The sequence below is a fragment of the Amblyomma americanum genome, chromosome 10 (genome assembly GCF_052857255.1).
Source record: "Amblyomma americanum isolate KBUSLIRL-KWMA chromosome 10, ASM5285725v1, whole genome shotgun sequence".
Taxonomy (NCBI): domain Eukaryota; kingdom Metazoa; phylum Arthropoda; class Arachnida; order Ixodida; family Ixodidae; genus Amblyomma; species Amblyomma americanum.
Genome location: NC_135506.1, coordinates 12,975,951 through 13,002,309, shown reverse-complemented (window position 1 = coordinate 13,002,309; position 26,359 = coordinate 12,975,951). Strand labels below are relative to the sequence as shown.

Genomic DNA, 26,359 nt, shown 5'->3' with positions numbered 1-26,359 from the left:
AATTGAGCTGATAGCGAGACTAGTAAAGACGTCGCCTTTACGATCAGAGCACTGCTGTCTTGGAGGCAGTCACTACTGCGGAAGCGGAGGCAGAGCGCCCAACGTTTCTTCCATGCAGGAAACGGCCGTATAGATTGACGCTGTCGGGGCGCTGAAGCAGAGGCAACGTCATCACCACCATGGCCGATGACCGCGTACACTGGGAGCGTAAGGCGGAGTTCGTTCTGTGCTGCCTGGGTGTCACCATGGGTGTCGGCAACCTGTGGAGGCTGCCGAAGGCCGTTTACGAAGGAGGCGGAGGGTGCTTCCTCCTGGCTTACCTGGTGAGCGGAGCTCTCGCTCGCGCTAATTGGGCGACGACGCGCCAAGACGCTTACGTGTCGGGCTGCTCGCGTGTCCCAACATGTCTTTTGTCTCCGCGCGTCCGCTACGTGCCTGCGACGATGCGGAAAGTGGTGAAGGCGGATCTAAGTGTGAGCCGTGACAAGATTCTGTACGCGTCGTGAGAGCGATAAGAGGTCTGGAAGAGAATCATCTTTCGCACGGCTAGGTTTTTCCCAAGACCCTTGTACTGGTCAACAGGGTTTCATCATTTTTGAAGGAAGTCTTGCGTACGGTCGGCCGAGCAAAAAACCGACGCGCAGAACCGTTCATCTTAGCAAGCCTCAGGAACGCAGCCCGTCGATTGATATGACATCAGGAGAACACACTCCGTCACAGTCAGTGCTTCTCGACAAGAGTACAGATAGCTACTGGCCTCGAAAATGTGTTTTCACCTCAGGCGAATTCTGCGCAAATGAACAAGTACACAAAGGAAATATGTCCTCAGGACAAGCGCATTTTCTGCGATGATCTCTGCTGCGCTTACTTACCTGTTTGCGCTTAATTGAAAACAGGACCACCAACGATACAGTTCCATAACGCGGCGATAATTACACCCAGAAATACCGGAAAAGCGCATTTTTTCAACAGGGCGTTGTTTATAAGCGCAATTTTTTCGCACATCGTAAAATTTCACCATAGCAATCTATACACATATATCCGCAACTCCCTCCTCGGGACACTTGTAGTTTTCCATCATTCATTATCAAAATCGTACCCATTTGGTTTCCTACTGCAGTCTTAACTACTGGATACGAGCGCAAGACAAACTTTGAAATTAAGCTTTTGTTACGCATCGAGAGGTCAGACCATTCCTATCAGTACGTTCGTAACAATATCTTGCAATATTCAACAGTTGCCTCACAATTAAAAGTGATGTCCAATTAAGAAAGCTGGACCTGCGATATTCAATTCAGTCCACTAAACTGGCTTTTTCTGGAATGATGACAAATTAAAATTACGCCTGAAACAGTCGTCAGTTTCCTGTCGTCCGCGTCAAATGCCTACGCCCGGGTCCATGCCACTTGACCGACCTCAACAGCAGACTCTCAAGCACAGACGCATCTGCTGCAGGACTGCTAAGTCACTGCTGAATAGGATGCCCGTTCCAATCGACGGGAGTAAATCGGCTCGTCTCATTTCTGCCTTCGTATTAAGTTTTATATAACTGCGCAATTTACTGCGAAAGTGTTCAGCTTCGAATGTTTTACGTAACCGCGCTGCACGAAGCATAGCACAGCTGTCGCACCACACAAACCTCTCGTTAACCTCAACCACACAGAGTCTATACCGTAAACGGGGCCTTTATTGAGCGCATTTCTCGCTCATCGCGCGGGAGCAGCTAAAAGCGATGACTCACATCCGGTTCCCAATTACGGCGGGACCCACCTCTTTAAAAGGCCGACTCGTCGCCCCCTCTGTCGTCCGCAAAGTGGCACGTGGCTCCGTAAAACGGTCGACAACGAAGCTGCCATTGTGCGTCTCCTATTCATCTCGCCACCGAAGCCAAATCACTCCATGAATGGACCAATAATGGTTGAGCAAGGCATCGACGCTGCACCTCCAGAGTCTGTCTGCTAGGAAGAGAGACGATTCGAAACCGGCGACTGCTCTGTGTTCGCTCTCTCTCACACAATGCCACGTCTGAGATGATTCTCTTGCCTTTCCAAGGTCCGCGTTGCGCTCTTTGGCAAGACGGGGATGAAGCACTTCTTCATGAGCCAGCATCGCTTTGTATTGGTTTCTTGCGCATCGAATTCTTCCCGACTACAAGCGGCGAAGACCGGAAGCTTCGAGAGGAGGGGCAGATTAGCGCGCATTTTAACGAACGGAAAGGACATTGACGGATATGATAATAAGAATAAAAATTAAACCCTACAGGGGGAAGGGGGTGGAGTCTGTCGATGACTGAGCTATAGCTTGTGCCTTAGCATCTGCGGTCGAAGGCATTCGCTAATGTGGGACACAAATGCAAAGATGTCTTCCGATAAGCTGTCGTATGTGAAATGAGGAATTATGAGGCGGCTTAAGCACGAAAAAAATGAGGAAGCCAGCCTCCGTCTGCGGCAAAGCGAATGAATGTGCTGAAGCTTTTCAGGAGTTAGCCGTAGTCAGGAAACACATTTCTTCATGCTGGTCAAAAATAAACGAACAAGTTTGAGGAGAAGACAGCTAGAGTTTTTTTTTTTTCTTTAGAAGCTATACATCGGCAGGCACAGTGTCTCTTTACAATTATCAGCGCATATATTAAAAGGTGAAAGTAATTGACAAGATAACACGCTACTATATACCAGGTATTCATGTGACGCCATGGGTGCCATTTCGTGCAGCAGCGCGCAGCTTCAGCAGTGGAAACCGCAAGTGGCGGCGCGGTAAGCATCTTAGCCTGCAGCCTTTCACCGTGGTACACGCACCACAAAATGGCCGCCACTGGGATGTCGGCAGTTTCCTGGCACGCAAAACGTGCGCTGTGCCCATTTGAAGTACATGCGTTGTGCGGGGGGGGGGGGGGGGGGTGGCTTCCGTCGAAAGGCCACAGGTGCAGGATATGTCGTATCGTGTCATCTACAGCGCCTTTAAGTTTAGTTCGTAATTTACAAATGACGCTACAAGTCAACTTTCGGTTAATAATAATAATAATTGGTTTTTGGGGAAAGGAAATGGCGCAGTATCTGTCTCGTATATCGTTGGACACCTGAACCGCACCGTAAGGGAAGGGATAAAGGGAAGATGGAAAAAGAAAGGAAGAAGGAGTTGCCGTAGTGGAGGGCTCCGGAATAATTTCGACCACCTGGGGATCTTTAACGTGCACTGACATCGCACAGCACACGGGCGCGTTAGCGTTTTTCCTCCATAAAAGCGCAGCCGCCGCGGTCGGTTTCGAGCCGGGGAACTCCGGATCAGTAGTCGAGCGCCCTAACCACTGAGCCACCGCGGCGGGTTCAACTTTCGGTTTTATATCAGTTCATTTCTTGTGCACTGAGCCCTGTACCGTGTCTTGCGTTTGTCTTGTCTGCTCCCTTCCCTCATTGTATCTGTGCTGCTCAGTTTAGTAACACTTTTAGCACTGCGCGCGCGCCGCTACTGCGCACGCGCTGATTGGTCCCGACGCGGTATGCCTGCGCGCTGCTTGCCGGCTCCTGGCGCCATCTGGCGCCCTCAGAGCGAACTGAACATGCGCAGTGGCGGCGCGCGCTACGCGCTATGCTAAATCTCTAATACTTAGGGAGAGAGTGAGTGAACTTTATTAATACAAGTTGTGCTTAGGGAAAGCCCCTGGCAGTGCCTCCTATCCCGGACTGTTGTGCTATGCACAGGTGGCCACCGCGCTGCTGGCCAAGCCCGTGCTGTGCCTGGAGATGTGCCTGGGCCAGTTCGCGGGCGCGGGCCTCCTGGGCGCCTTCCAGTGCTTTCCGCTCAGCCGAGGCCTGGGCGCCAGCGTCTGCCTGCAGGCGGCGGTGGCGGCGCTTCTGGGCAACGCAGTGCTCGCCTACACGCTGCTCTACCTGTGGTACGCCATAGACATGCCCTGGAAGACTTGCGACCCCGCCTGGGGAGCGCACGTCGACACCTGCTTCGCCACCGCCGACGCCGAGGTGCGCCCTCTGAAGAAACGCTTCGACAAACAGGGGAGATGGGCTGGTGCAGCATATACTAGACTCTGAAGAAAGAAGAAACTATTGGGGAATCACGAAAGCATCTACCGCGTGCTGAGTATAAGAAGCCGCGGCTAAGCCCGTTCAAGGCGTTAGCAGTGGAGGTATAGGAATGGTCAAAAGCTCCCAGCCCGCAGGGTCTGCTTTTGAGGAGTACACTCTTGCACATGCGGAATGCACGAAGCTTTCAAGCCTAACCTTTATACGCCCAGAGGTTTTTAGTTTCTGGCGATCATAAATACCCCATTGCAATGTTCAGAACAGACCCTGTAGCTGGGGGACTTTCATCAACAGCGTACGGTCGTGGGTCGAATATTATGGACCAAGTTTACGCGTGCAAACTCTTCTGTCGTGTTGAGTAACGGAAATATGATTGTGTGCTGCCTTGATGCACGTTAAAGATCCGCAGGAGGTCGAAATTTTTCCGGAGCCCTCCACTACGGCACCTTTCTTCCTTTCTTCTTTTACTCCCTCCTTTATCCCTTCCCTTACGGCGCGGTTCAGGTGTCCAACGATATATGAGACAGATACTGCGCCATTTCCTTTCCAGAAAAAAAAAACTATTATTACAGCCTTTATGCGCACGGGAAAAAAGTAACTATTACTTGCATAAGCGTCAAATATCCATTGCTTTCCGCAGCGGCAATGCTACGAGCAAGAGCAGAGCGGCGACGGTGCCATCCACTCAGGAGTGGCGGCCAACGAGTCGGACCACCGCGGCTGCGTCAATGGCACCGAGATGGCCGCGTACCAGTTCTTCTAGTGAGTCGCGACGGATTCTGCCCACTGGCTGTCTTCGCAAAGAGACGAGCCAGCTTTACGGAAACCTACTCGTGGAGCTAAATTGAAGACTCTTTTAACGCTGAGCTGTGCCACCCGAACTTGGATGCTCAGTATGTCTGTACTTTCTTATAGAAGATTAACAAACCACACAGTTCCCAGTGCCCTCCACTACGGTGTCTCTCTTTGGCCATACATATGCACCGTTGGGACACTAAACCTCACATACCACCAACAGCTTTGAAGGTAATGGAGTAATACAAAGCCGACGACGAATTTCCAAGCAAAGTTTATTTAACATATGTAAGTCCCAATTTTTTGTGGTATTGCCGGCGAGCTATCCGTTTGTTTTTTGTATGTCGTTTATCGCTGCCGGTACGGGACATTATCCTTTTCTGCTTGCCGTACCAGGCGAGTTACCGGTCGAATACTGGTGATCAGCTTGCTGTGCAAGGATTGTGACCACGCGGTATTGCTTATGCAATTCTTGGAACTGTTCATGGCATGTATACGGAGCGCAAGGAACTTTGCGCTCTTGGCTTGGTGCCTCAGGTAGTACTTATTTGCGTTCTCCTACACGGCACTGCCCTTACCTGTCTCATTTTCCCACACCCTCGATCTCATTCCTGAAGTCGTTAACTTCATTCGGACTTGACAGATTACCAACGAACCCTAACGAATCAATTAACAGCTTTATTGGAGACGAGCGTTAGCTAGTACTGGTTCCCTATCAAACTGTTCTCCTTCTCACTTGTGGATGCCAATCATATTAGACTGGGAGACGGGCAGCTTGATGACGCGGTGAAGGCCAGACTTGGCCGCAGGAAGAACAAAATAAAAGTGGGCGTGGCCTGTCAATATGAGACGGAAGGAAAAAAGGTTATCCTTTCGCGCTGTGCAGGTCAAACCAGCACACGCCTCTTATTTTCTCTCTCGACCACAGCAGAGTCGCTTTCACCGCAACCTACAACCAAACACACATGAAAAGCTTCGTCGCAACGCCGTTTGCCCAACAATAATATCTTTAAACGGGTATGTATACCGGAGCTCGTCGCCCACCGCTGATTAAAAGCTCGCGGCAAGACTTCTCCGCTCCATCCCAGGAAGCCGGGGATGAATAGCGCGACGGGTTTTCAGTAACGAGCCACGCTTAGGCCGACCCGCTGCGCTGCGTGCAATTCAATGCCGGCCGAGCGCGCCCGTGGAGCGGTGGTCGACCGCCGCGAATCGAGTATGCACACATATCGAACGAGCGCTGGCAACGGGCGCTCGGATGTCGCGTGCGCCCGCCGTGTACTCAGCTTACACACGTGTCGGCAGGCAACGCGATAACTCTGACCGACCGACCGTGCCACGCGTCAGGAGCACCGCGGAACGAGAGACGGCCGAAGCTTTGAGCAACGCCGGGGTCGTTGAAGGCGGCGTTGTAGTGTGTTGCGATGTATTACGTCAGAGATAGAGTACCGTGAGGTTCCCGCAGCTGTGTGTTACACGTGTGCGAGTATAGCGTAACGATTGCCTACGTAAGCTGAGCTGAACTTTAGGCACAGATGGCGGTAGTTCAAGGCGAGGGTCAACTTGAGTCTAGCGTAGAAAGGCGCAACCATTTGTTGTGGGGGTGTACGCGTTACTAAAGCTTGCCTCTCTGGATCGCCTTCGTTTTGACCTCCGGAGCTTGCAACGTCCCGTCCGAAGGATCATGCACCACAGGAGAGTGTTATTCGATATTTGAGGCGCACGATGCTTCTAAACAAGCGCCGAAGCGACCACAGGAAATGCTACCCAACACTGCACTATGGGATCATGCGATTCCTGGCCGCGGCGGCCTCATTTCGATACGCGAAATCGCCCATGTGATGTACGTGCGGTGTTTTAACTCTACGGGAAAGAACCTCAATTGAAACTAATTCGGATGCCGATTCTTCTGTCTCCCTCCTTTAACTTTTTCTTTCACTTTCATCGCCCTTGCCCGTACTCTCCGATATCCCTTCTCTCTCTCAAACGCACCCCCCCCCCCCGACACACACACACACACACACTTGAGGAGCACACAGGTTGCATCTATACGTTTCAAGAAGGAATTTATGGCAGAACACTTTTGCCGTGTCTGACGTCCAGTGTGTGCTATTCCAGCAACCCAGTCATATGGTCAACACCGCGTACCAGCTGCCTGTTTGGTGTGTGGGTGATTTACCTTTGGCACTCGCGTGCAGCGTGAAGATTCTTGGCGCGAGCGGTGGCCTCACCGAGATGCAGAGCATCAAGCTCGACATGCTGGTCAGCTTCTTCATCGTGTGGGCTCACGTGTTCGCCTTCACGCGACGAGACATCGGCACCTACCGACGGGTACGCGCACTACCTCTTCAAGACCTCTGAGGACTAGTGAATGCGTTTAATACATTATACTCTGCCACCAGGAACAGGGTTCATTAGCCACCCTGTACACAATGCTTTCTAGATGTATGTGACTTCGGCTGCGCAGGGCAATTTTCAACGACACCCAAGCTACCGCTATGTTTACGCTAGAAGCTCCGCATTTTTTTAGCCTTTCTTTGCATGAATGAGCCAGCGGTAATACTTTATTAATAAAACTACTGGGGCCTGGTAGTACTCTGATATGGGTGGCAGAAAACGAGCACATTCCCCCCACGTAGCCACAAGAAGAAGAGTACTCTTATTAACACTAGCGATAGAAACAAGTTAAAAAGGCAGTAATTACATGTTGGATTAGGTCACATCAGATTAGATACGGGCAAGGCACTAGGAAGGATGGACAGAACATGAAATTGCAGGCAGCCTTGGTATAGGCACTCGCCGCAGGTGAACTACCTTCTGCGGCACTGCGCCGTTAGCATCCCCCGTTTTTTTTTAAGCGAAAAGCATCACTACGCTAGGTGAAGCCGGGTCGGCATCAACGACCTTGAACGACCTTCAGCCCAACCAAGGATAGCCGTGTATGAACATATGTGGTACAGTTATGGTGTCGAACCCTTGACCCCTGACATTGACCGATGACCTTTAGTTCACCTTTGACATTGGGTGACCTTTGGGTTGTCCTCTGTCCGTAACATCCGATAGGGTGGTGTGAAGCCACGTGATGACATCCGATGGGGGTTTCATAAGGCCATGTGATAGCACGTCATAGCCACGCGGTCGTGTGGGCATATACAGAACGGCTGTCGCGAGCGTGAAGCGGAGCTGCCATGGACGAGCCCCAGACGCTTAGCAAGCGTGTTTGCTTTTCGCTGAATTCCGGGGTTAGCCAAGTTAAGCCACTGCCAGTTTTTTTTTTCGATTGGACACCCCATTCGCTTTGGGTGCGCAGCTGGTGTACGTCACTGTGCTGACGCCCTACGCCATCCTGCTGGCTATCCTGGTCGAGAGCCTGAGCCTACGCGGAGCCACTGAGGGACTGCGCTACTTGTTCGTGCCCGACTGGTCGCGACTCGCCGACTACGACGTGCGTGCCAACGTGCCGAGTGGCGCTGGGCGATGTGTCTACGCATGTAGCGCCACGTAGCGGCGTAGCCGGAAAACAGGCGATAGCTGGCTTAGAACCTAGTGCTCGACTCGTCGTTTTTCTAGGAGCCGCTCAAGAGCAGGCAGAGGAGAGGGTTTTTAAATTTTATTTAGGCACAACACACTTAGGATTTTGTCGCTGTAAGTGCTACGGATTAATGTCAGGTTCACTGGACAAACATTCATTACCAGCATAGTTTCGAAATTGTAAAAACAGAGGAATCCGTGAATGTCGAACTTGAAAAAAGTACCACATATGGTCCATTCGTCGATTAGAAAACAACCGCGATGTACAATAAGTCGTTTACTTGGGATTGTGTCTGGGGAGCGGATGTTGGTTGTATAATAACGAAGTGTTCCCTTTAATATCGGACAAGGCTGTGTGTAGGCAGATGCAATTCGAAGCTCGTCACCGCAGCGTTCTTAGTGGACGAATTCGCTGCTTCTGCATTGCGCGTTTTTGCACGGGAAACGTATATAAATTACATGTGCTCGTTCTGACTGCTCCAGGCAACAACATATACATAAAAAATGCTACTCCGATGGCGTTTCTCGAGCTCTGTTGACGCGCTCTCCTGATCACCTGCCAAGCAGTTCGACCGCACGCCTTCACCTGCCACGTGCTCTGTCCTCCATGATCGCTCGCGAAAGTGCAGGAAGAGCTTCATTTCCGTCTCTCTTTCCTGCACTGTCATCCACTGCTGCGAATGTAAAGATTCTAACCAAACGAACTGTTCGTCATGTGCCGGCGACAAGGAAACTTGAGACCAGCAAAATCTATATGGCTTGCACTCGTACGCATGCAGCAGCGGCTGGCTGCATATTAATAAGGTGTTCCCTTTTACAATGAATACGGCTGTACAACCTGGTGGTGACACAATCTATCGCAAGCTGCACTGGCCGTGGCCACTTGCGAAGGCACAAGACCATCCCTTGTGTCTGGCGCTTTGGTCTATACTTTTTGAAGCGAAAAGCTTTACTACGCTAGGTAAAGCAGTCGTCGCGTAGGCCGGAGAATGACCTTGAACAACCTTCAAAGCAGTCGTCGCGTAGGCCGGAGAATGACCTTGAACTACCTTCAGCCCAACCCCGTTAGCCGCGTATGACCATATGTGCGTATGACCATATATTCGACAGTTACGGTGTCGAATCCTTGACCGCTGATCTTCAGTTGACCTTTGACCTCTGACCTTGAGTGCGAAGGTGGCACATGAGCGACCCATCCGTCCACGCATGCGCAGCTCTGGATGGAGGCTGCTGTGCAGGCGCTCATGTCGTTCTCCGTCGGCCACGGCGCCATCCTGGTGCTGTCCAGCTTCAGCGACTTCTCGAACCCGATGCCCCGCGCCGTGCTGCTGGTGTCGGTGATCGACGTGGCCACCTGTCTGGTGGCCTGCGCCGCCGTGCACGCCATGGTGGGACACCTGGCCGCGCTGCTGGACGTGCCCATCCAGGGCGCCCTGCCCGCCACCTCGCGGCTGGGCATGGCGTTTGCAGCCGTGCCTGAGGCGCTCGTGCGGATGGCCAAGCCTGGGCTGTGGGCGTTCGCATTCTTCCTGGCGCTCTACCTGCTCGGGCTCACCGCGTCCGTGAGTGTCTTTCGCAAGTGCGCGTCGCCTGCGCGGAGGGCGCCACTTACGTTAGCCTGCGACGAGTCTCCTTTGGTCACTGCCCGGCGACAACGCTAAGGGCTGATTTAACCCCGTTAAGTGTCTGGCGTATCACGTGCGTTAATAAAATGTCACAATGAGAATAGCTTTTATTGATGCTGGCATAGCCCAAGGGGTTTGCTTCCAAGCCGTGTAGCGGGGTTGTTTGGCAGACTTGACAGCCTTAAGTTTGGGAGGGTTGAGGACTCAAGTTCCTCTCGCCTTCGTAAGGTTAGGGTCCCTGAGTAAGCTAGAGCAAACGCGCTGAGGGCCGAAAGGCAGACCCCTTGGAATGTACACTTTTGACAAAGGCTGTACATCAGTTCGTCCAATTTTTGAACAAACAGGCTTTTTACCACTTTTATCAAGGAATAGATAAAGTACCAACTGTAGAGACGTGGAAGATCAGTCAAAGCAAAAGCTGACGCTGACGCTCAAAAGAGTTCAGCTGTTACGTGATAGCACAGCTCATTGGCAAGGGATTAACCGGTTTAAATTTTGCTCTTGATTTATTGCATGCAAGCCTAGGTATTTAAGAGCAGTTTCAAGGTTATTAGGCAGGTAGAAATGATCATAATCCGGTCATTTTCTTTATGAATCTACCTGTTTTTTATTTTTGAAATGTAGGGACAACCAGCGACGAATTCCTGAATGTTCATTACTTTCGTCCCACGTTTTCGTTGCTCGGCCATTACACGGCTGAAGGTGTTTCAAATAATTGCGTCCTGTAACAGGCTCACAATGCTGGTTGCATCTCTTTTTTTATTATGTTACACACTGGGTCACATGATGCCGTAGGTGGTGCTGACCGAGGTGGTGCTGTCGAGCCTGAGCGACCAGTTCAACGGCCTGCGCGAGATGCGAACCATCTGCAGCCTGGTCTTCTGCATCGCCTGCTTCGTCGTCGGCCTGCCCATCTGCACCCACGTGCGTGAAATGCACATGTAGTGCATTGCAGCCCTTGACATTTTCCGCCATTCGATATATGACTGAAAAGGCCCCTGCTTTAGATACAAGCCATCTTATCTGCCTTGCTCCTATGTAATATCTGTCTGTCTGTTGTTGCCAGGAAAAAAGAAAAGGAAAGTGCACAGGCCTGCCCACTGGCTCTAGCCGAGCCACAATCGCTACCACGTGCAGATAGTAGGAGAGTTGAAAGATGGGATAGAAAGACAGGATAGTAAAGACGCGCTAAAGACAAGGCCGATCCCGGAGGTAGCGCAATACCGGGCCAACCGGTGGCGGAAGTGAAGCATCCTTCAAACTCTCCGCCACATTTCCAAAAATAAGTTCAATTGGACCCGTAACAGATACTCTACGGGGTCCGGACATTCGCCATCTCGATAACAAGACAGTAATTACTCATTGCCATCCGCCTATACCCATTCACTGGGCTCAAGCTCGCACAGGTGTCCATAGCATCGCACCTGGCATGATATCTCGTTTAACGGACGTCCCACAAACTCCCAGTACCTCTTTGCCACCACATCTACTTCTGACACATTTAACATCTTCAGCCTCCCTCAGGCAGCGTACACGTGCTCTTATTCCCCCCTGTACCTACCCCCCTCCCCCCAACCTATCACGGGTGGAGGAGGTCTCTCTGAGGCGGCTGCGGGTCGGAGTGGCCCTTACGCCTGCAGTTCGCAACCGGTGGCAAAGTGAAGTTTCCTGCGCCGGAAATATTCCCTCACTGCGAAGCACCCGCTTTCGACACCACTGTCCCTCACCTACTGTGGATATGGCCAGGAACTTGGCTCGTGCGCGTTCGTGTTCTTCAAGAGGCAGGCTTGTCCTCAAACAATGACTCCGATTTCCACTTGTGGCTGACGAAAAACATTTACGCCCGAATTTTATGCGATTTTTTATACATAACAGGACTTCATGCCTTTGTTTAACGTTTTATAACGTTCGTTACTGACATCACGTTTTATGCCGTGCAACATATTTGGAGTCACAATAAATAAATAAATAAATAAATAAATAAATAAATAAATAAATAAATAAATAAATAACTAAACCCAAGTGAAGCCATACGGCTGGACATTTAACATGGCCAGCTTTTTTGGATCAGAAAACTTCTAGTCATGCTCCTCCTTAAGTCCACCTTTCTTGGACAAAAATTTTGAATATTGAAAAATTGTAAGACACTGTTATGGACATATTGAGAGTAATGGTCCATTATTCTGATATGCAGTAAAATCTTTCTTTTAAAATGTTTCCATCGATCGCATAGAAGAGTTAAGATTGCCATAGGAAACCAATGGAGAACGCTTTTGACGAGAGCACAAGCGTGAATAGGAAAAAAAAAATACAAGGCTGCCGTTGGGTGATCCGGCATATGTTGATTGTTACAGTGAAATCTTACATTAGACCGCAGCGGTGGACTCCGGACCTTTTTTTTTTTTTTCAAGTGGGGTGGTGTGTGTGTGTGTGTGGGGGGGGGGGGGGATGGAGTGCAGATCTTCGAGTTTTCTAGTTGTTTGTTTATTTATTCTGTGCTTTATTTAAACGTTTATTCAATTTGTTTACTTTTGGTTTATACTGTCATATTTCGCTGTTCAAGAGTGTATTTGTAATGCATATAAAATGGGCAACTTTATAGATATAAAGAAGTACGTACTTTCATGTGTACACATGAGGAGTGAGACTGCATTAAAGAAGTTTGTTCATATTGTTTTAATGCTAGCAATCAGGCTCATGAACAGAACTCAGTCAATTAACAATTGCTGTTGGCACATGATTGGTTTAGGTTACTTGGCGGGGGGAGGGGGGGGGGGTGCTGTTCCGGAGTATCTGCGTACTACAAATATTTCTGTTGTTGGGACAAAAAGAAATGATTTAATGGAAAACAGCTGTCGTCAGTCTCCTCAGGCCATGTTCAGGACCCAATGTAAGGCACCAGGCGCTGTTGTATCTGCACAGGCGGGTCCATACCTTTTCTACCTGCTGGAGTGGTTCACCAGCCCCACCAACACGGTCCTCATCTGCACTCTGGAGCTGCTGATCATAAACTTCGGATACGGTACGCGACAGCCTGTGCTATTCGCCCCACCCTCCGCCATTTTTAGTGGCGCTACCCTTAGAAAAATTTATTTAGACAGTGTATAGAATGTCCATAAACTTCTGTCTATAATGTCTATAGATTCTATAGACAAACTCTAGAGAACAGTCTATAGGCAATACAAATCCTATCTATAGATTTATGGCCATACGTCATACTATTTATGGCCATAGTCCATAATAAATCTATAGTTTGTCTATAGACCATTTTTTAAATGGCAGGCAGTTTCTTTAAACCTATGCGCCGGATATCTTAACCCGGATTTAAATCCACAGGGGCTGGTTCGTATATGATCACTGGGTGATCATATATGAATCCTGTCAGAAAAAGTAGCGGCCGCGATAAGTGTTGCTTTTTCTTTCTTTCTTTCTTTTCATGCACGTGCATTATTTAACGAAACGGCATAGAACCGCACATCTTTTCTTCTTTTTTTGACACACCGTTACTATTTAACTGCGCATGCATATGTTTTGCAGGTGTCGACCGGTTAGTGTTCGATCTAGCCTTTATGATGAAGCGTCGTCCCAGTCGATTCTGGATCATTACGTGGAAGTACGTCGCCTGGCCCATACTTCTGGTGAGTGAAGTTCGGAGTTATCCAACGTGAGTAATTGAGAATAAATGTGCCAACATGATCACCCAGGTGAACTTTTTAGTTCGCACGGCGCACTTGCCGACCATCCTCTTCACTCCGTTCAGCGTCCCCTTCTTCGCCAACAAATTACTAGACTAAGTGTAGCGCCCCTGAAACACCAGTTGTGATCCATGGGCGAATTGTGAATGTGCCATTGTGTTTTCGATATTGAATGGTCCTGCGTGAACTGAGCCCAAATCACGTCTCTATATAACCGCAGCGGTTGCCAAGTGGTTTGAGCATCCGCCTCGCATGCGGGAGGTGCGGGGTTCAATCCCCAATGCCGCCGGACGCCTACCAGTAATACAAGGGGTGCAACATTTCCCAGGCCTGGTGCTCGGCTTACTCAGGGTGAAATGCTTGGTAAATGGGTATTTGACTCCACCTTGAGTATAAGAAAATGCCTTGCGCCATGGCGCTCTTTGGCCTCAGATGCCCTGCCCCCCCCCCCCCCCCCCCCAAAAAAAAAAAAAAAAACTAATCATCACCATGTCTCCAGATAAGTCACTTTGCGTGCATCCGACCTCACAGTAACCTCAAGGAGAGATGCGCAGTTGATGCGCAATGTAACGCGTGTTCGGTGCTTAAACAATGCTTAAAGCATTGCGGCAGCAACGACAGGAGAGGCTGGACTTGTACAGAAAGAGGCAAACCAACTGTACACTCCGCGTGCGTCTATGCAGCTGCTGTGCCTGCAGCGCCTTCTGGTGGTGCCGTGGCGGGGTCTGAGTCTGTTCCACTACACGTACCCGTGGCCCGTGATCGCCGCCTCACAGTTCCTGGTGGCGCTCGTCTTCGTACCGGTGCCGTTGTGGGCGGTGCTGCTCATCAGGCGCGTGGTACGATTCGCACTGACCTTTACTCGGCCCGGAACACAGCCCAACTTTGTGGCGGTCTTGTTGGTCTCTCAAACTGCGGAGCACAGGCGCTGAATCAAATGTAATAGCGGCGCTCTGGCAGCAGGCACGTCGCGTCGCAAGCGGAACGGAGGAGCCCGTCGACATCCGCCGCTGTCCACGCGAGTGAAGGCGTCGGCTCCTAAGTAACACTAAAGCATATAGTGCTCATATCTAAGCACTGCATGATGGTGATGTTTTCACTGGTTAACAAAGGTTCTTCATCCCAACCTCGCCAGTGGAGCAGCAGCAGTTAAGGACTAGCTTACACTTGCACTTAGCTCGTGTACTGCTGCTCGACGAATAGTGATAGTTTGCGCTTACCTCTCCCAGCTGGCGACCCCCTCTCATAATCTCCGAGGAGTGACTCAGAGAATCACCGGCTTTCGAAGCGGAATTTCGCGACTGCTATGACTAAAGAGCTTCGACAAAGAGCTCTGACGGTGACACCACAAAACCCCATGCGCAGGGACTTCGCAACGCACTGTGCCCCAACCCCCACTGGGGTCCCGCCGAGCCGGAGGTGTTTAGCGCCTACCTGGCCGCGCTGGGCAAGGCGTCGAGGCACCCGTCCGTCGGTGGCGAGAGCCGCACGGGTCTGCCCCCGGAAGCGCCGCTGCACATAGTGGGGGAAACCTGCAGCCGCCCATGACTTCGATATATAGCGCCCACCGGACGGCCTTTCATGTATACCTTCGTCTCCTTTCTCTTCCTTCTGGACTTCGACGAACAATCTGTGCGGACGTATTTACATTGCCTTTGTATGCGTGGGTGAAATTATGTAAACTGGAGCGCCGACTTGAAGTCGAATCTATAGACTAAATTGTTGAGCTAGGACACTCGACGCGACCGCATGTCCAACCTTGTGTCCGCACGGAGCGGTCGTGGTGGGCTGGACATTCAAAGCTGCCGCGCTACAACCGCTGTGCTCGAAACCAAGAAGTTGCACAGTGACGTAGGTGCTATATACAGTTGCTTCTTCAGCTTGGGTTTTTCCAGACGTCTGTGATGCGCGCAGATTGGTCGTAACGGCGCGCAGATCGATCGTAACTATATGGATGACCCCTCGTTCCCTTGTGTGCTCAAGTTCAAATGAAATACCTCACGAAGAGAGACAGTACCGTGAATTGAGTTCCATTCCGTGATCATAGCTGATCAACGCACTTCTATGAGCCTTCGCGCCGGCCCTCTCGCGTGCTCACGTGACGTAGTGTCTTGGACAGTTGTCCGTATTGCGCCGCCGGTTGTATGTACGGGCCAAGCGCGATAAAGCAATTAAGCACAGCGGAGACATACAAACCTGAACGCATGTGCAATGTCAGGGGGGTGCGATGCGAACTTGCCACTACCCATTCGAAGCTGGCGCCTGGCTAGTCAAATGTGTGTCTGAGCTGTAGCACTTCCCCACTCTGCTCAAGCACTCTAAACACAAATCTTTCTTGCTTGCGACCGGATGTGTGGGTTAGGCGCCTAATGTTAGCGCTTGTCGCTTCCAGCGCGCAAGGCTCGTATCGGGTACAGTGGTAGAGCACACTTAGGTTGCGCGCGGAGTGGTCGACGGTTGATCCGCTAAGGCGAAGTATCGGGCCACAGATTCAAGCACCGGTGCTCTAAAACCGTCTTTGCTGAGGATATAGGTGGAGATGGAGCTCAGGTGGAAATGGCGGAGTCACTACAAAAGGCAACACCAGGGACTGCATCTCGTAACTATTCATTTCTCAATTAATATTTATCCCCTTTATTACCGGCAGCAGCTGCCTGCGACGTCATGTTGGTAGCCAGCAAGCAATGGCGGTCGCTGGCTCTGGTATCAAAGAGGGGGCGAGGACTCGGGCGAAGAATGCTCACAAAATACAGCTCCCTGGCTCTTTCAATATGCTCCAGTGAGTACCACAAAGCAGCCTCCGGATATTTTAGAACTGTGAAAAATGAGCCGAATCCACGTGGGCGTATGACCTGAGTTATCAGAACGACTTCCCTTTGAGCTCCCATCCCAATTTTCTTGGCGGTGCTTTCTGTTAGGCACGTGCCCTACTGCTCCGCACCGGATCCCCTTACCCCCTTCCCTCATAAAAAAAAGAACTTGGACACCCTTTCGAAAAAAAAAATTCCAGAGCCGCACTCCATAAGGACTCATTGTACAGAGAGAAACATTGTAAAAGGGAACACGGGAGCGCGTGGTCGCCGCACTTCGCAAAGCGCGGAGGCCACGCGTTCCCTTGTTCCCGTCCATATTGTCTCTACCTGTGCGTTTTTCGTTTCATTGGGGCGTGACTTCAGCGCACCGGAATCAGACAAAAGTCACAAGCGGTCAATCATAGAAAACACAAGGTATAGCAGGTCTCCCTGTTTATATTTATGCACCGGCTCTTTATTGACTGCGTTATGCAGCCAATGATGTGGTCCGGTCGCCAATAAGCCAATGGTAAGGTCGCTTCCCATGGACTCAGGAAAGTACGGCTATGTCACCACTTAAGTCACCAAGTGCAGAGGAATTACAAGTGGATCCGAAATAAAAAACGATCCTTATAGAATGCGGCCCCTGGCCAGGTGCCTGGGCTAGTGGGTGCATTGTTGGGTCAGAAGTAAGCGAAAAAAAAAAACAAATGACAGAAACCAAGACTGCCATGGCGCCATGGTTTGTCCTCTCAACACATGAAAGTTCGTCTGTGTGGTGTTGATCGCCAAGCGACACATGTATAGTTGCATGGCGGCCACCTGAAACAACGGCCCTGGCGAAAGCACAACAGCGCACCAGTGACCACACCAATCCTATTCACTCCACGTCCCGATATGCTTTTCTTACCTAGCCTTCTGTTCGCAAAAATTGAAGAGCTTTCCTGGCCGACAGTACTCTTGCACGCCAAAGGCGCGTCCACAAGACTCCGATGCGTCACAGGGGCAACCATCTCGGGAGCCCTGAGGGCAAGACTCACCGAAAGGGAGGCGAGGCCAAGCGGTGTCGACGGTGTCGACGGCATGCCGTTCGTTTCCCTCGGGGAATGCCAGGCTACCCACCCTCCCAGCCTCCAGCGGCTGATTTGTTTACACGCCGCTGAGTTGTTCCTAGAGGCGCCCATCGGCGACCCTGAAGCAGTCTTCGAGAAATTACGCTACCTCATGGTACAGGACTATAAACATCTGTCTTGCTCAATGCACCCGCCTTGCCCCCTCGCACCTTTTACCTGTGTCAGAGTGTTGCGTTGGTGGAATGGCTGGGCGCCAAACAAACACTTCGGTCAGCAATGCAATCACCGCTAAATTACGCGTATTGTCGCAAATTAGCTACAGCGAGTATCGGAGCGAGCGGCACGGCAAATGCGGGCACAGTGTTCAGTGCCGAAACTAGGCCCAAAGAGTTGATTCGTACACCCGGACAAAAGCGCGGTGGAGATGAACGGCATAAACAACGTGTCTACATGACTTAGAAAGAGCGCCGAGTCCCTGCATGATGGCCGCTGGCTGTACACGCTTTTACACCGACTCGAAGCTATCGTGACAACGGTTTGGTTTCATGTGGTTTTTAACGTTCCAATGCGACTCAGGCTATGAAGGACGCTGTGGTGGAGGGCTCCGACGCTGTGGTGGAGGGCTCCGGATAACTTCGACCACTTGATGTTCCTTAGCGAGCACTGGCATCGTACAGTGTACGCGAGCTTCTAAAATTTCGCCTCCATCGAAATGCGTGCGCCGCGGCCTGTATCGAACCCGCGTATTTCGGGTCAGCGGCTGAACACGATAACCACTGAGCTACCGTGGCGGCTTTGATCGTGGCGACAATGTCTAGGATCAGGATGAACGCCCTCAACGTTGGGCGAGTGTTCCGATGGGCCGCCTATCCCTATCGACAGCTTTGCTCAGCTGGACAGCACGTATCGATATGGGGAGGAACGGCCGTTGACCCCTAAGGACGGAAGACACTGGGACAAGCTTAACATAAACGTAACCACGTAAAATTGGGAGGCGCAAATGGCTTTCGCAGCGAAGATGAGGTGGCCGCTTCGACCTTAACCCTTGGTGGCGGAGTCAGACATGCACCAGGAATCCGCACTCCACAGGAAAGTACCGCTTATAAGCGGGTCCCAACTGTGCAAGCATATAAAAGAGTTATAACAGAGTTCATGAATTCACGGCGTTCGGGAGCGATGGATTCACAGATAAAAGTGGAGGTGACTTCATCTCTCTGGGATGAGCCTTGCACTGCTAGGACGTCGCTTTCTAGAGGCAACGGCTCTTTTGAGGCCGGTATTCTATTTTTTGCGTCTTGATTTTTTTTAGTTTCTGGGTTGTTTATATCCCGCCGCGGTGGCTCAGTGGTTAGACCGTTCGACTACTGATCCGGAGTTCCCGGGTTGGAACGTGACCACGGCGGCTGCGTTTTTATGGAGGCAAAACGCTAAGGCGCCCGTGTGCTGTGCGATGGCAGTGCACGTTAAAGATCCCCAGGTGGTCGAAATTATTCCGGAGCCCTCCACTACGGCACCTCATTCTTCCTGTCTTCTTTCACTCCCTCATTTATCCCTTCCCTTACGGCGCGGTTCAGGTGTCCACAGATATATGAGACAGATACTGCGCCATTTCCTTCCCCCAAAAAAACAATTATTATTGTTTATATCGCTTTGTGATCAATGCCATGTTCGTCAGTATGTTCCCGCTCCCTCTTTTTCCACTGATGTGCAACTATACCTGCATTTCTTAACAGTGCCACAACCACTCCGTATTGAAAATATACCTGCGCTCAAAAGACACGGACTGAAAGGTAAAGACACACACACACAGCGCTGGTCTTTATCTTTCAGTCCGTGTCTTTTGAGCGCAGGTATATTTTCAATATGGTAAACCAACTCGCCCAACAAGCCACACTCCGTATTGCCCTCACGGCCATAAGGGTAACTGAAATGCACGGATTCCTCGAGGCACGGGACCCGAGAAAAGATTGGCGCGTCTGGGGCATCCCACCTTACACCCGTACCCACGCCTAAACGAGTCGCGCGCTCCGCGAAGACCCCGCCTTCCGGACATTGCTGCGGAGGCCACGTGTCCTCCTCCTTGGGGTACCGAGGAGCGAACCGACCGAAGCCGGGTGAATTGACCGCAGAGCGAGAAAAACAACCGCGGCTGCATCTCCCGAGGGAGAGGGAGCGTTCCGTCCGCTTCGAAGAATATGCGTCGCCGCCGCCGCCGCGGGCGGCCATGTGAACAGGCGCCGACTCCCACGAGGTCTCGAGACACGGCGGTCGGGGCCGTTTCCGAGAACCTGGCGCATTGCGGGCCTTCATATCGTTAGAGCATGCCATGTGAGCGCGCGCGCGGTACTCCAGGGAACGCTCACTCTCCAATTCCGCCAGGGGGCGGATTTAGGGGCAACAGTTTGGAACAGCTCGGTTACGGATGGGGGTGGTCTCTTATTCCCGGTGCACATATTGGAAATGTCAGTGCGGCTCTACAAAAACTATTCTCGTTACTTACAGCCAGCCCTATTCCTTGTCTTGTTGGCCCTGTCACACATCCCGTGTTGTTGACTATTTATTTAAGAGCAACTGTTGAAGGTGCCAAGGTTGCAGGTGCAGGTGGTCTCATAGTCGTCTCGCACTTTTTTGAAATGTCAGTGTGGCTCTGCAAAAAAAAAAAAAAATTCTCGTTCCTTGCATCCAGCCCTATTCCTTGTTGGCATCTTCACGCAGACTGCATCGTTCACTATTTATTTATTTGTTTTAACCTCACGAACATAAAGGCATTGCAGAGAGCAGTGGCTAGAAGAATATGTGAGCAAACAACGCGAGAAATAGTATGATCGGATACAACTCAATAACAAAGTGGAAGATGCACCTCAAAGGAGGCCCTCCAGCCAGTGGCGTCGACCGATTTTAATGACTCCGCGGTTAATCGGATTGCGCCTATTACGATATGCTTATTATATTATGCGATGCATTGTTGTGTTGAAGACATGCAACGAGAGGCTGCGCGCTCCCCCCCCCCCCACCCCCCCCCCCCCCACAAAAAAAAAGTTATGCACCGTTTATGAGCTGGGCAAATACATTCCGCATTACGACACGGAATACATTAGCTCCTGTACGAAACTACGCTGGCTTCAACAGCAAGAAGAAAAAGTTTAGTTCGCATTATTGCTCGCCAGCGTTGCTCTCATCGAGCGAAGAATGCCTATACGCCTTCGCGCACCCTCGCGCGTGAGTAGTCCGTGTTGCTGTGGCCGCCGTATGACCCTTTGTAAACGCGTCTCGATGACGCTCGTAGTCGCCGAACGGTCGATCGACGACCGGTCTTCTTTCTTCCAGAGCGTCGCAAACAAAGATGGAGTAGGGGGCGCGCATGTCAGCTATCCCCGGGAGCAATTACCCCCGCCGAAGAGCGCAACCAGTGCGGCCTTCAACGGCGGCGACCCCGAGATCGACCACCTCGCCTGCGTTTCCCCGAGCGGTTTGTGCCGAATGAAGAGGGCTGTGCGCGCGAAGAGGTGGCGACGGGGTGAAGGTCTCTGAGGCCGCTCGGATGCGTTGCGCCGGGTGCTTTATTTATTTGTTTTGTTTACGTATCTCGGAGGCGCGTGGTATACACGATGACCGAAGGAGGCGCGAGAATTGAGTCCCGGAGGGGGCGAACGATGGGTGAAGGTATGTGTCACACAGATTAGGCGGCGCTAAGTATTGCACACTTTTAACCCATCACTGGCGATCAATGGTTGTGAATGGTCTCTGACATAAACGATTTAAAATAAACTATGCCTTCCAAAGCTCAAAGCACAGCGTGGACTAGTTTTGAGCAGTAAAATAACCATTGGTTATGCTACGAATACCGCACCACTTGTCGGCGAGTAAAAAAAAAAAAAGTTTTTTCAGAAATAACCTGAATATACTCGACGAGATAGGTTCATCAGATGATAAAAGAAAAACGTTAAGGCCGGAAATGAAATAGGCTTATTAAGGCCACTGGAGGGTTTAAAGAGTACAACTTAATCAGCACAAACACCAAAATTTGATTGCGTTTTTTTTCTTTTTGGTAGTGCTGGGCACGGCATTCGTAAGCATAATTCGGTGCGTAGAATTCGCCTATGCTCAGTGGATACCTTATAATCGATTCCTTCGCTCGTGTAGTTTCGGTTTCATAATCCGACCGGTGGCTATATGACATCAAAGATTGGCGCATGTCACGAGAGGCGTAAAAAAATAAACAGTCGATGTAACTAATGCTCGCGCATTCTTGTCAAACCTACTCTCTGAGCAGACTGGCTTAAGCGTTGCTCTGAATAATAAAAAAAAAAAGCAGCGAATATGTGTCACTTTTTGTGTGTTTAAAGTGACCTGCACCGAAATGTGGCGTCACAGCCATTGTTTGAGCATTGAAACCAAAATCGTAACAACATAAGACACGAAATTCAATTATAAATTAATTGGGCGCCCTGGGCTATTTTCCGCCTGGAGATCCATGTATACAAATGTCTTGCGCTTCATTAGAAAGAAAAAAAAACATGGAAACAATTTTTGGTTTGCGCACCTCTTTAAATTCAGTCTTGGGCTTGCACAGCTGATTTTCGCGAAGCCAATTATAGGTCCGCACAAGCAGGGTTCAAAGACAACGCATGTCTTGAAGCGCACACGTTCCTGACCCCCAAGAGACGGTTATCCATGTTACCAGGTTAGCTTATAAGGGAACACACACGAACAGGAAGAAATATTAGTAGTAGTATAGAGGATGAAGGAAATAACCAAGAGTACCGCATAGGAATATACCCCAGAGTTTTACGCGTTTATTCTCAGTTTTTTTTTTTCTACCACTAATGTTTTGATCACGTTGCAAACCATATGCAAGCGACCTTACAGGTTATGTCATTTTTGGGAGGTGTGCTTATTATCGCATACGCATATGCAAGCGCACCAACGCCTGTCATTGAACTAACCAGATAACAAATGTGCAAGTGGATAGGCTCTGAACTGGCAACCCCTTCATGATGTCGGTTCAACAGTACTACACAGTGCGACGGCTTTGTATGGATAGCTTAGGTTGCGGTTGTACTGGGGGGGGGGGGGGGGGGGGGGTTATTTGTAGAGCATCGTTTAGCCACAAAGATGCGTAAAAGTCAACCGACTCCACCAACCTGTTCCGCTTCCGCAGAGAAGGAAACACGGTAGGAAGCCTTACTTATTGCTGGCGTAGTGCACATGAAATGTTCTGATAAAAAGTTTCGGAGAAACAAGCCCTTGTAATCCTGGAGTAGTCTGATAACCGGCGTCAGTGTCCTCTCTAGCACTAATCAACGAAGACGAACACGTGGCGCTGCTTTCTAAAGCTTATCTGTGGTTAATAGGAGCTCCACGAGTGAACCATCAACGGTGCTGTCGCACGGACATTGATGAATAGCACCTGTACCCCCTTTTTGCCTGTGAAGCTCCCGTACCCGCTGCCTATCATAATTATTATCTATGGTTATGTCTACGCATGGTCGGTTCCCTGCTTATGAGCTTCGGATGTGGTATGAAGGCCGGTCTGCATCTATCTCAGTGCCAAACATAGGTGCTCGGGTTGCTGGACTTCCGCGATACCATTAGTTGCTCTGTGTCGTTCTTTACCAACAATTTCTTTTCTTTGCCTTTGCGTCAATCGGTATCTTTGAAGTTAGTTACACCCTTCTTTTTTTTTTTCAATAAGTTTATTTTGGTCTTCACCGCTGTCCTGCCCATATCGTTTTTTTCCTTGTTTGGTTCGTTCCCACATGTTTCTATAGTATCACGCCAGCTCTATCTCACGCGTTTCCATTCTGACATGCATAGGAGAGGCTGGTATTGCAACGAAAAATATTGCCGACTGAGCAAGGGAGTTTATTTCATTGATAGCTAAGTTTGATAACTCATGCTGCTTACAGTACTGAGTATTCACCGCACCAAAGAGGGGCGCCGCCGGTGGTATTAAATGGCGCCTGGCGGAGCGCTAGCTAGGGGTCGGCTGACCAGTAGAATATGATTTCACCTGTCATATTTTTCGCCTTGCCGCCGCGTAATATCCGATGGAGGTGTAGTAGTTCATCGTTACCGTGGCGCAACAGCTTTGGATCTGTGCTGTATCACCAGCTGAACGTTCCTGGTACGCTCAGCGGGACTCTACCCGTCTTCTCGCAGTAGACCCTTTCCTCAGGCTCTACCACGAGGCGCAATGGTTACACGACGATTTGCGACGACTACAAAGAGCTGAGGAGCTGACAAAGCTACAGAAGATTGCAGACCCCCCCCCACCCCCCCCCCCCCCCCCCCCCCCCCCCCGTGGGCCTTGGCCAATGAACGCCGCACCATCCACATCACTCCGCTTGTGTTGTCCTTCGGTTTGCCCTTGAGCAACAGTATTTGCAAAACTTCGTCGAGATACGTCATCCCTGTATTGTTTGCTTTCAACGAATAGACAGTGACACTAGACTATAGCTGTGCTCATTTTTTTTATCGGTTTTTTAAAGAAGCAGTCATTTGAGCTGTTTTCGCCGTTCACTCGATTCGCTGCCAGGAGTGCGAGAAGCTGTGTCTGAGCCGCATCTTAAGAGCGGTCGTCGCCGGAGCCAAGCGCGATCTTATCGCCTCGCTATAGAGGCGCTCTTATCACGCACTCCCACGATTCCGCTCACGAGTCGTCGCCATTAAAACAAGACATTAGGTGACGTGAAACAAAGATGCCCAGGTGAAGACGTGCGAACTTCTGGCACGAGACACACGCGTCTTCAAAACGCAGGTCGCACGCGACGGTAGTTTTCCATTGCGCTCACGCGGGTAGGACCACGTGCCCACGGCGTGGGGCTGTCTTTCCAAGGGGCGACTGGGGCTCTAGGCGACGAGGCAGGCAGTTTGAAAGCCAGCAACGACACTTGCCAATATGGTCGGTTGCAGGGTCGGAAAGAAAGAAATAAGCAGTGGCAGTCAACTCTTACGAAGAAAATGCGAAATAGAGACGCATGACGCATCAATCGATCACCCCACCGATAACCACTCGCCGCCCATATGGGCTGGAATCGCAGAACAAAGCGCATTGGAAATGGAGCGTTCGATGAATCTCGACAGCTTGTGGAGGTTGCAGAGAGTGGAGATAAGATCAGCAAGCGGTGCCGCACACTATTACTGCTGCTATCTTTTGTGACTTTCCCCGCCGGGAGCGCACACAGACGTTTCTGTGCACATGTAAATCACGGTTGTGACGTCCACTGGCTGTTTGTGCTCAATGCTTAAGCTATCTTAACTACCGCAAAAAGCAGTAGAATCAACAGCTAACGAGTTCAGACAACTTGCCTAAAGGCGCCAGCCTTTTGAAAACAATCGCCCTGTACATCTGCTCACATCAATATTTCAATGGGTGGTACGCGGGAACTGGCCCATTGTAGGACAAAGGGACATATGTTGTCGCACTTGCTTACAAGTGCCAGCCAACGGCAAACGTTGCACCTACGCACCATATTTTTGCGTGCTGAGCACTACCGAACTATAAAAGAAACCATTCAGCATGCTTTATGCTTCGCTAATAGGCCTCCTTGGTATTTTGTGTGTGTGTTTTTTTTTACAATCGCAGGTATAAGTAAAGTTAGAGGCAGCGGTTGACGGCGGGAAAATTTTTTTTTCAAAAAGTGCTCTTTTTGAGCCTTTTCTATCAAATAGATCATAATACTTCTTGAAGCAATTTTCAATTCCAACTCTGCTTTGCTTATACGGCGATAAGATACGGATGTATATGCAACTTTAGAGGTATTGTTACGGAGTCATCGGTACAAATGAGTGCTCCAAAATACAAGCCCAGTGGTCGAAACGGCTTGAAAGTGATGTCATGTTCAGTCTTAGAGTCATTATGATTCCCGAGTGCAATTTCACAATTTGTATGCATGTCAAAGATGCATGCAACCTGCTCTTGTTAAATGGTTCACAAGATGCCCACGGGGTGCGAAAGTACCGCCTCAGAGGGCCCCGGGTTATTTTCGACGACCTGTGCTTCCTGCGACGTCGCACAGATAACGAGCGTCTGTTGCATGTCGTCTTCATTCGAAATTCGAACATTGCACCAATTGCCTTTCTATCACCCGTGTTGAAGAAGCAGGTTAGAAAGATGGTAACAAAGATTCTAATTTCACACCTGCCGGACGTCGTCGCCACCGCACGCATATGAACATGTGCCAAGAACAGTGAACTAGGGGATAAACACAACGCCGTAGTGAAGGACGCGGTTTCCAAGCAGCCCTACTGTTCGCTGATGCAGGCAGGGACGGTGAAGACGCCCCGACGCAGCCTTAGAGAAAACCGGCTTCCTTTCGCGAGCGCATCGCGACGACTCGCCGCCGCCGCGACCGACGCGCGGAGTGCAGCTGAGAACGAGGACGCCACTTTCGAATGCGGCGCGCAACTATCGCCATCTCTCGATTCAGAAGCCCGTAAAACACCAAGAAAAACAGGTTGTCTGTAGCCTCAACGCAGAACACAGCACGGCTTACAGCTATGGAAAGAAATGCGGGCCCGTTGGTCTAGGGGTATGATTCTCGCTTTGGGTGCGAGAGGTCCCGGGTTCAAATCCCGGACGGGCCCATAATTTTTCAAACATTTTTCTTTTTCACTATCCCTTGCATAAAGAACAGACAACTGCACAGCTGTTCTGAGGTAAGAAGGGCGGCCCGTTGGTCTAGGGGTATGATTCTCGCTTTGGGTGCGAGAGGTCCCGGGTTCAAATCCCGGACGGGCCCAATTTTTTCAAACATTTTTCTTTTTCACTATCCCTTAGATAAAGAACAGACAACTGCACAGCTGGTT

General features: G+C 50.5%; 1 protein-coding gene, 2 non-coding genes and 1 pseudogene across 3 annotated transcripts; 3 read left to right on the top strand and 1 right to left on the bottom strand.

The window, feature by feature from the left end:
* Positions 1 to 443: 443 nt before the first annotated feature.
* Positions 444 to 15,231, top strand: LOC144107428 (sodium- and chloride-dependent glycine transporter 2-like). Its single transcript, XM_077640422.1, has 11 exons — positions 444 to 473; positions 3,699 to 3,977; positions 4,678 to 4,799; positions 7,031 to 7,163; positions 8,143 to 8,277; positions 9,578 to 9,925; positions 10,784 to 10,912; positions 12,911 to 13,010; positions 13,526 to 13,626; positions 14,367 to 14,522; positions 15,049 to 15,231. Exons 1-11 carry the CDS (start codon positions 444 to 446, stop codon positions 15,229 to 15,231), a joined length of 1,716 nt encoding a protein of 571 aa, XP_077496548.1.
* On the bottom strand, positions 11,179 to 11,344 carry LOC144108940 (U2 spliceosomal RNA; annotated as a pseudogene).
* A 10,834-nt stretch (positions 15,232 to 26,065) lies between the features above and the next one.
* On the top strand, positions 26,066 to 26,137 carry TRNAP-UGG (transfer RNA proline (anticodon UGG)). The gene has a single exon. It is a non-coding gene; the product is annotated as a tRNA-Pro (tRNA).
* An 83-nt stretch (positions 26,138 to 26,220) lies between these two features.
* On the top strand, positions 26,221 to 26,292 carry TRNAP-UGG (transfer RNA proline (anticodon UGG)). The gene has a single exon. It is a non-coding gene; the product is annotated as a tRNA-Pro (tRNA).
* The last annotated feature ends 67 nt before the right edge of the window (positions 26,293 to 26,359 follow it).